The sequence below is a fragment of the Pleurodeles waltl genome, chromosome 2_1 (genome assembly GCF_031143425.1).
Source record: "Pleurodeles waltl isolate 20211129_DDA chromosome 2_1, aPleWal1.hap1.20221129, whole genome shotgun sequence".
Taxonomy (NCBI): Eukaryota; Metazoa; Chordata; class Amphibia; order Caudata; family Salamandridae; genus Pleurodeles; species Pleurodeles waltl.
Genome location: NC_090438.1, coordinates 614,377,139 through 614,389,542, shown reverse-complemented (window position 1 = coordinate 614,389,542; position 12,404 = coordinate 614,377,139). Strand labels below are relative to the sequence as shown.

General features: G+C 47.3%; 1 protein-coding gene across 1 annotated transcript in view; it reads left to right on the top strand.

Annotated features, from left to right (window-relative positions):
* The window catches only part of VPS41 (VPS41 subunit of HOPS complex), a 769,622-nt gene that overhangs the window by 477,638 nt on the left and 279,580 nt on the right, over window positions 1-12,404 (top strand). The window contains exon 18 of the mRNA XM_069215796.1: window positions 6,124-6,251. Coding sequence (XP_069071897.1) covers window positions 6,124-6,251 — 128 coding nt within the window. The remainder of the gene's footprint in view (window positions 1-6,123; window positions 6,252-12,404) is intronic.

Here is a 12,404-nt window from a genome sequence, read left to right as displayed (position 1 = left end):
TTTTTCCCCAACTCCCCATCCCCAGGACAAGGGACATAGGCCCTCATTCCTACTTTGGCGGGCGGCGGTCGCCGCCCGCCAAGCGGGAACCGCCAGAAGACCGTACCGCGGTCAAAAGACCGCGGCGGTCATTCTGACTTTCCCGCTGGGCTGGCGGACGACCGCCAAAAGGCCGCCCGCCCGCCCAGCGGGAAAGCACCAGCAACGAGGAAGCCGGCTCCGAATGGAGCCGGCGGAGTTGCTGGTGTGCGACGGGTGCAGTTGCACCCGTTGCGATTTTCAGTGTCTGCCAAGCAGACACTGAAAATCAATGTGGGGCCCTGTTAGGGGGCCCCTGCAGTGCCCATGCCAGTGGCATGGGCACTGCAGAGGCCCCCAGGGGCCCCACGACACCCGTTCCCGCCAGCCTGGGAAGGGGGTCGGAATCCCCATGGCGGCGCTGCTTGCAGCGCCGCCGTGGAGGGTTCACAGGGGCAGCGGGAAACCGGCCGGCTTCCCTTTTCTGACCGCGGCTTTACCGCCGCGGTCAGAATAGCCCCAGAAGCACCGCCAGCCTGTTGGCGGTGCTTTCTCCGTCCCCTACCCTGGCGGTCTCGGACCGCCAGGGTAGGAATGACCCCCATAGTGTCTTCGCCCAAACTATTAAACAACAACATTTCAATAATGATCATAGTCACTACCGTGTAGATCACAGTGTGTGTGGGTGTGGTGACCTCGTTGCTCAGCAGCTGGGAGCTCTGGGATTCCCCCGGCCCGCACCCTCCTCCTTCATCATTTTGAGTAACGTGCATGAGGTTCCGATATCGCAAGAGGGAGCCATCAGTGTCAGTAGTGAGAAGGGAATATGCTTCGCTGTTCACGTTGTCTATTCAGGATCTCAGCTACTGAGTGACACATAATGGTGCCAGTGAAGTTCTGCCGCAGTAGACCGTTCTCTTTCAAATGAGTTCATCAGCCGTGCCTGGGGTAACCACAGGCAGCACTATGCTCGACTGAGTGGAGTTTGCTGTCACGCTATCTGAGTCCGAACGCTCATCTTCCCTCTGTAGGTATGAGGGCAGAGTAATACTTGATGCTTCTGGTAGCCCACCCAACAGCGCAACTGCTGCCATCACCAGCTGTCTTTCTTCCTGTGCTTCTTCGGAGGTGTGTGGGTCAATCTTGTGTGATGGTTGTCGCCTCCTTGATCTAGGCCTTCGTTTCTTCTTGTTGTGGTGCGACATGGTGTTCGGGCCTAAGGCCGGTCTTGACTCTAGCCAGGCCCATGCCTCCTCCAGAGCAGCGAAGAACTCCACTCCTGACTGTGTGACCACCCAGAGCTTAGCTGGGAACAACATAGAATAAGGAATCTCTAGATCACGAAGCCTGTGTTTCACTGAAGCATATGCTGCCCTTCGCCGTTGTACTTCCCGAGAAAAATCTGGGAATATAGATATTTTACTGTTTGCTATTGTCAACTCGTCGTTTTGCCGGGCTTGGGGTAGTATATGGTCCCTATCTCTGAAATGTAGGAGTCTCGCTATCACCGGTCTTGGAGGAGTCCCTGGGTGTGGTGTTTTACTAGGAACTCTGTAAGCTCTCTCCAGTGCGAATAATGGGGAGAGTCCCTCTGGGGCAACCACTGCTTGAAGCCAGTCCTCCAAGTATCTCACCATATCCGAGCCTTCACTTTTTTTTGGGATGCCTATTATCCTGATGTTGTTATGCCTCGCTCTGTTTTCAGCATCTTCCGCCCCATTTTCTAGTACTTTGTGGTGGTTGTCCATGGTGTTCAGGTGGCTGTCTGTTAAAGCAAAGGTGGGAACCACATCCGCCAAGTCTCGTTCCGTTGTGGTGACTCTCTCCGCCAGCCGCTTTTGGTCATCTCACACGAGGCCCAGGTCTATGCTCAGTGTGTCTATCTTGACTTCCAACGCTGTCCGGGAGGCCGCAATGGCCTTAAGCACATCCTGAAAGGTCGGCATGGCAGACACTGTCTCCGGGGCACGGTGCGTGACCGGGTCCTCCACCTCCGTGCGTGGTCTGGGTCGTAAGGGGCCCCCCATGTCACAGTCTCTTTTTTTGAGGGCCTTCCCCATTTGGAGTTCCCCATTGCGGGTGGGACTGACTTTCAGGGGTGGTTCTCTTGCTCCTAGTTTGTGTATGTGTTCCTGGGCAGCGCTGTGGTGATCAGCGTTATCTTGAGGCAGATTGTTTACCCAGTCTAAGCAGGACTCTCAAGGCGCGGTATATCTCAAATTTGAATATATGTTCTATCTGTGCTGTTTCCGATTAACTTGTACTCCTATTTTCACAGTGGGGGAGAACTCTTCTCTGTGGTCCCCCAGTGGTGCCCTGGGGCCTCGGTAATTACCTCTCCACACCGCTAATTTTTCACTGCACTAGATCTCCTGTCAGGGAGCATTACAGGCAACTCTAGTAGCTGTGTCACCACTACAGGGAAGTATGGGGGCCTGATGTAGGACATTGTTCCCTGCTCCGTATGCTCATTAGCTGGCTTTGGCAACGGGCCGGTGATATGCACCCATTTGTGGTCCAAGCATTGCCCTTATGCACCTCCTCCTTCTATGAGATCCTTTCAGGGCGTCTTCACCCCCTTCTGAGTTCTTTGCCCCTCCTCGCTAGGGTGTCGGCGACTCACCGAGTGTCGGTCTCTGTGTGGGCCTGCCAAGGATATCGCACCAGCCCAGGGCCATAGATCTCCAGCGGTGTGTGCAGGTCAGGGCCCCACCATCATGCCCCTTTCTTACCGGTAAGGTCTCAGCACGCATGGTCCCTCTGCAACACCATCAGCGGTCTTTGCCTCCATGCATCTTGTTTGGACTCTCCCTGTCCTCCGAGGCTCAGGTGCTATTCTTACGGAGGCGATGTCTCAATTTTCCAGGCACGCAGGTCTCTGGCGCTGTCTCCAGTGCTCACGTCAGTGCTTCCTCAGGTTTTTGCTATCTCCACTCCTCGCTAGGGGTGGCCCTCCAGGCCTCCCACACTGACCCGGTCGTCGCACCCCAGCGGTGTCGCCCCCGGCCTTCAGCAGCCAATGCACCCAAGTATGGCTGCCATTATGGGTGCATATACTCCCGCTGGTTCGGGCGCCTTTGTCGGCTCTCGTGCCGGCGTCTCTTAGGAGCTCCGCCGCTTCTGTTCTCGCCTGTGCCAAAAATCGAGCGTTCACGCCCCGCCCTAATCACCTCACCCCTGCGGCGTTACTCCCAGTTCTCTTCTGTCTCCGCGCGCGGGGACAGCCTCCATTTTAGGTGGGGATGAGCTCTGCGGCGCAGAGGTCCGATTCGGGAAGACACAGCAATCCTCAAGACCGTCCGCCAGATTCCCGGACACCTCGGGGTCCTGTAGAGTCTCCCCCACTCGGTTCCTTTTGCAGGATGGGCCGTGGGGGTTAATGGGCAGTCACGGGTCCCGCAGCTCCCGTATTCTGCTGCCTACTCCATGCGATACTTGGCCATGCCCCGCCCTTTCCAGAATCTTGTCACTACTTTGCTAATCTACCCTCATGTCCATGTGATTCTTGTTCACCCCAGACAACCTTAAATGTTGTTTTTGTTTATTTTTTTGTGTTTCTCTAGAAAACGTTATTTGATTCCGATTTTGAGTCAAGCCTATTTTTAGCAATACAGATCTACTGTTTTTATTCAATCACTGCCCTCAATCCTCAAGTGTCTTACTATGTCCAAATAGCTTCAAAATTGGATCAAATTGAGAACTGTTTGCACACATTTTCATTTTATAAAGTTGTTATTTGTAACCCACGTTGCATTATTGGCGGTAAAGCATTATGGGCCAAATGTATCAAATGGTTTTACCCATTTTGTGTCTATGGGAAAATGCGTTGGTACATACGGCCCTAAATGTTTTGACTAAGTTTTATTAGACGTTTCATAGATTTACAATATTTTATCAAGTTCCATTGTTTTATGTACTATGAATCGAACGCTGTCTTGTATTTTGTTTTTACATTTGTCTTCATGTTTTATGATTAACATTTCATCAAATAAAGAATGTTTGATGATGAGTAGACTAGGATTCTTGATTCAGGCACTTGGTCTGCCAATGAAATATATGTTAGTAGTGAATGTAAAAAGGTAATGTGTTAACTCTCAAAACTATTTTTAGAAAACATATATTTTACTTTCCAGGGATATTACAGAGGGAACAAGCAATAATCTGAAAAACGGTTTTAACCCGTGGATTAGATTTCGAGCAGAATCAGCTAAGAGTTTAAATAATGAATGGACAGTTCAGTTGTGCTTGCCCTGCGTGCTGTGCTGTGGAAGCCGGGGCACTGGAGAGAAAGACTCACATTTTTCAAGTGTTCATTTTGAAAGCTGCGAGGTGATGAAGGGTACTTCTCTCCTCTTCGTTTAATTTGCCTTGGGGCATATAGCATGGCCCTCCTCTTGCCCCCTGTAAGGTGTGTGTTTCCAACTGGAGATGGGGCATTCCCATGGCTGCTGGGCAGGGGTGTAGCTTCGGGAGGGGGTGGAGGATGAGGTATGGGGTGTAAACTCCCCAATAAATGTATTCTCTGATGAATAATTGGGTAGAGGGGCTTTCAGTCGGGTATGGTGAGGTGTCTATCGGATTTCACCTGGGATTTTTGCTTACTCAAACTGACAAAACACAACCACTCTCTCTCATCTTTATTTTGAAAGTCCTTAAAATGTTGGTTATTGTACAAAATGTTGTGTTTCTTTCACTTAGTACCCCCTACCGATCCGCATTCCTCTCTCCTTTCCACTGCTCCTTGAGCCTCTCTCTTGTGTGCCCTGCTTGTCATATAATTTATCTTCACATTATATGTCAGAGTGATGCTGTGAAATCTAAAGTTCAAACCCCTCCCACCCCCAATCTTACTGACCCAGCTACGCCCCTGCTGCCTGGCTTTGTGGAGGAGGACTGCTCCCATTCACATGTTGGTGACATCATCACATCCATAATACAGTAATTTAGGCACTGATGCTCATCTTTAAATCCTTTGTCCTTCAGATCCTTCAGATCATGTGGTACCCAACTGAGAATGACATTGTGGTTGTAGCACGTAATAACTCCTCATTGCCTGCCCCTAAATCTTGCAGCATGCTCCTCAAGCTAAGATAGTCACTGGGCCCTTGGTTCCTAACAGGCCTGGTTCCAGGAATTTATATCTGGATGGGCCAAGGGTGTGTTTGGGTGGGCCAACGTGTGCCCAATTTTTGACAAGTCTGGAGGTAGCCTACAACCTGGGCTCTGGTGCTACTGCACCTGCTGCATCATTGGAAGGTAAACCCCTATCTCCTCTTCCCCAACACACACCTCACCACTGCAGCTTGACTCAGACATGAACTAAGGTCGCAACTGGGCTGTTTTCTTTTCACAGGCATGCCCAGAGTTTTGTCTCAGACTGTAGAAAAATAGGGAAGATCATCTAAAGGCTTTCTCCCTATCAGAACACAAGTAAAACAGCTGTTATTAAAAGAATGCACTATAAAATGTATTCTATAGATTTCTCGCTGACCCCTGACTGATAATTAAACAAATGTGAAAAAAATCACATTTGCAGACATGGAGGAAGCAATGAATGGTTGCTTTCTCTGTGGCCTCTTTTGCTGTTACTGGGAGGGCCAAAGGTCATGTTTGGGTGGGCCTGGTCCACCCACTAGAATCGGGCCTGGTTCCTAACTAGCAACATTTACACCTTGGTATCTGTCTGATCTCACGTCTCTTCAGTGCCTTATGATAAACTTTACCATTTGTTACTTTAATAGTAGCTCTAGCACATGATGACCTGTCACAGGATCATTTCCTGTCAGACCTTGTCTGTTGTCGTCTAGCTTGGTCCATCGCTCGCAAGCAGGCGCTAGTTTTGTGCACACCAAAATGCCTCGGCGTTTGTATTATTGTTTGCAGACACAAAACACTGCAGGTAAATCCCGGTGGAACGATAAGACAGTCTCTCTGTTTTGAATGTCGCCATATATGCTATGGTGTAGGCTTTCATGAGAACAGCTTGGCATCCCTGTCACATAATCACTGATATTCAGGCGCAAGCCCTGCTCCAGCGCCACACTGGGAGCAGCAACGCAATCTTCTCTTTCAGCTCTGTGTTACATTGAGCTCTCTTTTGTCTAGGGATTTTCAACCTTGATAAAAGAGTGGCCTGGAGATCTGTATAACAACAAAGCCATCGTGCAAGCTGTGCAGGATAATCTGAAGAAAGATCCTCAGAACAGGACGCTGCTAAAAACCCTCGCCGAACTGTAAGTGTCCCTTTTAGCATGTTACCAGACTGTAGAGAGTAAGAAGAAGCGCATTTATGATTCATTTCCGGCTTTGTGGAACTTGTTCCAGTTTCTCATTTACTATGTTGAATTTTTTGAACGACCGTGCAATTGAATGCTATGATTTACCTTCCATTTACCCTCCATTTTTAATTCTGCTATCCAGCACACTTCATCCTAGACTCTCAAAGTTCTCTGCTCTTGAGGGTTCAAAGCACAGATTCAACAAAATGCCTTTAGACTTGTCTGCCAGACTTAACTGGGAGATAAACTATTGAGACTTCTACATCCTTTCAGGTTAAAAGCGTCTCAGTACGTCTTTTTTAGGAGATGGTCCGAGCCCTTGATGAATTGTGCTACACTGAAGAGCTGTAGATAAGAAACGAGAAATGAGCTCTGGTGTGAATAAGTCTGTACTTCAAGCTGCTGCCAGAGGAAGTTTGCACATTCTATTGGTATTGTTACTTCTTAGGAGTTATTTTCTATTATGCAGATTGATTGATCGAATACATCTTTATTCGATTATTTGACGTAATCATAAAAGATATCGCAAAAACATAAAATCTCATAAAAATTACAATAAATAAGAATCACATGTTAACAATACATATATAAAAAACTTTAAAAAGACACACCATCATCTTCCACCAACAAAGATCCCACAAAAGGTGCAATACATAAAAAGCCTCATAATCACAGTACACACATTTAATAGTAGCCTACTATCCATTTCCCAACCCAAATGCAATCCCACAAAAGTGTTAATGGGCTAATAGGCATTCATAATCTTTTTCCAGTATACTGCTCCTTTCAAATATGATGTAAAAGCAGATGTTGTGACTTGATCTGATAATAACTTTAGATACGAAAATGCTGGTTGAAATTGGCAAAAGCCTCTCAACTTTAAAAGAGGAATTAAATATTTATACCGTACAAAATCGTAAAATGTACAAAACAGTATCAAGTGCTCCAGGGTCTGATCAGAAGATCCATCACAGGGGCAACCTTCCAACTTGTTGGGATCAAACTGTTGAGTCAGAAAGCAAATCAGTGTGCGAATGGACTCCAGCCTGACTGTCGTTAACTGTGATCTCTCCCACTGTGACTTACAAAAAAAAAGGTAAGGCTCAGGAACTACGACTCGTTTAATAGATAAAATTGACCTCATGGTTGATCTCGAAATTGCCTCTGCCTCCCTTAATTCATTATGTTTAAGTAACCGCTCCTGTACTGATCTTCTATCCCTTTTACTAAGGGTTGCGGTTTAAAAAATAGATTTGGGCAGCCCAGGGTCCTCGCCACTGTTTTAATATAATTCAGCCATGGTATTTTATGACCATATGTACACTCCAGACAGCCCTTAAGCACATCTCTGTTAAATCCCGTATGCTCTACATACCATATTGAAATCCACAGAAATACCAGGGCTACCCTTACAAGGTCCCCTACATAATCAAGACCCAGCTCCTCATGAATAAATAAAGATGAAGAATTCAGGGGAAGCCCCAACAACTGTCTACAAAAATGATCCTCCTTCAGTTGGACCGCCTTACAATTCCGGCACTCCTATATGGCGGAGCCATACAGAAGGACCGGGAGACATTTCATTTTGTAGACTTGCAAAAGAGGGACAATAGGCCTGTTTCCTATTCTCCTAGAGAATCGGAAAAGTGCACTAGAAGCCAAGGAAAAATGGCAGAATTGCTTAGATATACAGGTCATCCAATTATTCTGGTGATCAAACGAGACTGCCAAGTAAGGAAACTCAGGTACCCTTGTGATCCTATTACCTTTAACAGTAACAACTCTGATTTTGGAGGATTTCCTCCCACACACCATATAGTGCTTTTTAATACTGTTCACCTCCAAGTCCAGCTCATACATAACGTTTAAAAAGATGTCAACAAGTAGCTTAAGCCCATTTGACATGCAAGCCAGGAGTATGGCATCATCCGCATAGAGCAAAGAATGCACAGGGGTTAACTTTACCCTGAGCAGATCTTTCCCATGTGTGACCAGATAGCTATTCAGACCATTTATATACAGTAGAAAAAGAAGTGAAGCCAATGCACATCCCTGCCTAACTCCCGTGGTAGAGGAAACAAATCGGTACATTCACCACTTGAACCAAATCTTACTGAAGCATTCACATCCGAGTGCAGAGCCCTTAAAAAATTAACCAGTGAATCGGATAATCCGAGCACCCTCAAAGTATTCTGTAGTTTCGATCTGTTCACCTGGTCAAAGGCACTACTTACTTTCATGAATGCCAGATACATGGACCCCTGCTTAGCAGTCACATATTTCCAAATTAAGAGATTTAAGTTCAGACATTGTTCCATTGTGCCTTAACCCTCCTTAAACCCGTATTGCACTGGTCACAAAGTATTATGGGATTGGACCAAGTTTCTACATGCTGCAGAACAATATGTCCCGCTACCTTCACAACTGAATTAAGCAGGGAAATTGGCCTATAGCATACTGGCTCTTGCCTATTTCCTTTTTTAAACACAGGAACTATTACCGCGGCATTCCATGATGAGGGGAGACCTACCTGCACAATAGCATTGAGTACACTTGTTAAGACAGGGGCCCAGAAGTCTATATATGTTTTACAGAGGTCCATAGGGATACCATCCTGTCCAGGAGCTTTATGGGCCGGATACAACTGAATAGCCTTATGAACCTCTCCTAGATTAAACCCGATCTTTAATGGAAACAGATGGCCCACCTCATTCTGTTCCTGCGTAACATCAGGATCGAATTCGTAGAACCTTTTAAAATGGGACACTCAATGTTCTGGCCTAATAGAGGAACCTATATCATCTTGGGCAGCCAAGGTAGGTTTCTGCCATTCACAATGGCCCAAAAGCCTCAGGAATCCAGGGAGGCTTAGGTGGATAATAATCGTTCCCAGGAAGCCTCCTTAAGTTCGGCTTTCTGCTTCTTCACAATTAATTTAGTCTTCCTTGCCTAAGCAATGAGCGTTGGATTTTGTGGCCTGATATTAAGCACTTCCCTTAATTGCCTATTTGCCAACCCACATGCTTATCAAACCAGCCATGCAGGACCGCTGGGCTGCTGCTTGACAGGTCTCCCACAATACCAGTGATTGACCCAGCCAATTGGGTATGGGCCTCCAGGTTACAGCAGGAGGTAGGTTTTCCACCAAAGAAATATCCTTGAAAAGATTTAAATTCTTTTTAACAATGGACTCAAATAAATTTACGATTGAAAGATTGTGCCACTTCACCCTTATCTCGTTGTCCTTAACCCTTAAGTCATTTGGCCCCAATACAACATTCCTACTGGCAATAGTTGAAATAGTAACTTTTATTTCTATTGGATTGTGATCACTAAAAAACACATTGTGCACCACCCCCGGACTCACGAAGTTCTCAAGGGTTCTAGAAATGAAAACACAATCAATTGTTGTCCCTTTACCTCTCCCCACAAATATAGGCAGGATCCTAGATGGATAGACCCTACTACACATCACATTGTGAAGACCAGCGCCTCCCAAGGCTTTAAATAACTGCCACTCCCCCTTTGATCTAGTGCTGGCCAGCAGGGAGGAGAAACCCCCACACTAAAGGGGTTGTGACCAATATCAGATATACCCAACTTAGCATTAAAATTGCCAGCCAATATGACATTAAAAGTCTTAAAATAAGCATGCAACCTAATCTCCAAAATTGAAATAGCTAGAAACAGAACAGCAATCTGACACCCTAGTTTCCAGACTGACCTATACAAATTCACCACAAAAAATGCATATCACTGGACAACACCATCCATAGCACTTGAATCCCTGTATGGTCAATAGGGATGGGTACAACCTTCAATTGTTTTGAAATACGAAGCAGAATAGTATGCCCTCCCTGATCTCCGTGGCCATGCAAACAAGTAGTGGCAACACTGTGGCTTTCGTAGCCATCCCATATTACTAGGTCCTTTGGCCACATCTCCTGCAATATTAAAACGTCAAACTAAGTAGCAAAGTTAAGCCATTCAGGGTCATTGATTTTATCAGTGATACCTACCATATTTCAAATAAGCACCCTAAGAGCTACCTCAGTGCCTATACTCTATAGAAACTCCTTTTGCTCGCCCTGCATTAGATTTGAAGCAGAAAGTCTAGCCTTGCTGCATCTTGAATAGGGAACAGAGGGTTGAAGTTAATCGTTCTGGTCTAAACCTTCAAGTGGAGAAAACCCTAATAGCAGTAGATACTTCAAAGTGGGTTAAAGCATTTGGTCTCATTGCCACTGGACCTGTGAAATTAGGCTGCAAAAATCAATAAAAATACCCAAGCAAAAGAATACAGATTCCCGAACTGCCAAATGGTTTAGAGACAGAGCCTTGTAACACTTGCCTACCCAAATTAGGTGACCTGCAGTTTATCACCACGCAATCCCCAGAGAGACTTTTAGCCATAGGACCAACCCAGTCAACCCTTCTGACATAGAATGTCATTAAAATCTACAGGATTGAATTTGGTATTATTACATAGCCAACTGCAGACTTTGGTGGTCATTATGAGCATGGCGGGAAAGACCGCACTGCTGGCGGTGGTGGTAACTATCGCCAACAGGCTGGTGGTCCAGACCGCCAAATAATGAAGCACATGAGAAACAGCCAGCATGAAAATCACTCACCGCCAGCATATGAGTGCCGACATCGACGGAAGAGGGCGCCCACAGGCCAACGGAAAGGCCCCACCCGCCCAACAAATAATGAAGCATAATACTGCTGTCATTTCCGGGGCGGGAACCACCACCACGCAAAGCCTGGCGGAAATGAACCAAATAAAAGGAAACACTGTAGGCCCACATAACACGCCGAAGCAGACATGGAGAGAGAATTGGAAATCATGCCAGTGCTGCTCCTTGCCATATACCTCCATGACCGTAACCGCCAATGAAGACGATGACGGTAAGTACCACAACCTACTAAACAAGGAAAGAAAGGGCACAGTTACACACCCACCCACCACACCCACCCTGCAACACATCCCTAACCCCTCACACCATCACAAGCAATACACACCAGAACAAGAGGTACTTACCCGACACAAGGCCAATACAACCTGCCGAAAGTACACACATGTACACATCACACCCCCACAATGAAACGATGAACCACGTCTCCAGATTGTGCCAACAGCAATACTGGGCACTACCACTTTAATAAAAAATGAAAAATGCAATGTCCAAATAAGGCCATTGGCCAGTCCAACTGTAAAAGGCTGAAGGGCCCAAATGGCCCAGACTTGACTCCCACATGTGCACATGATACTCCACAATACAAAAACATCAATGGGGCAGCCAGGCTCCTTGTGTAGGGGGTGGCAGGGGTGGGGACTTACATCTCAGGGGGTTGGGCTTACATTTGGGAGGTGGAGGGAGCTTGGGTATGCTCTTGGAAGGTTGGGGTGCAGGCTTGGAACGGGGTGTGGCAGATGGACCTGGGCCAGCACGGGGCTTCTTGCTCACTGGTGAGGTGGCACAGGAATGGGAAGGGCGGACCGGTGCAGACTTCGACGTGGAAGGAGTGGACAGGGCAAGGAGGTGGGCACGTCTAGGGAGGAGACAGGGTGGGCCAGTGGGTTCGAACAGGTCAACACGGGACAGGAAATGTTTTTTAGGGGCAGTTGGGATGGACAAAGAGGAAGGTGTGGCAGTGGAGGTAGAGGGAATGCTTGTAACTGGTGTAGGTGTGCTGGAAGTGGATGCAGGTGTCTGTACAGTATGCTGAGGTGTGGTGGATGTGTGTTGGTTGGGTGCCTGGGAATGTTTGAGTGTTTTGGAAGGAGGGGGGTAGACACATTGGGACAAGACAGGCTGCCAGTGTACATGGATGTTGTCTGGGTGTCTGCAGGTGTGGTGAGTGTGCTGCATGTGTCAGTCAGTATCGTTGTGGTGAGTGTAGGTGTGGTGTCTGGGGTGCATGACTGGATGTCCAATGTTGTGGTGACTGCATGGGGCCAGCAGCAGTGACTGAGGGTGTAGTGCTTGTGGTTGTGCATGTCGAGGTGACAGACAGGGAGGCGGGAGAGGTGGACATACTGTCGGAAGTGATGTGTGCTTTGGTATGTTGACTGTGTGTATTCCTGTGGTGGGAAGTATGATG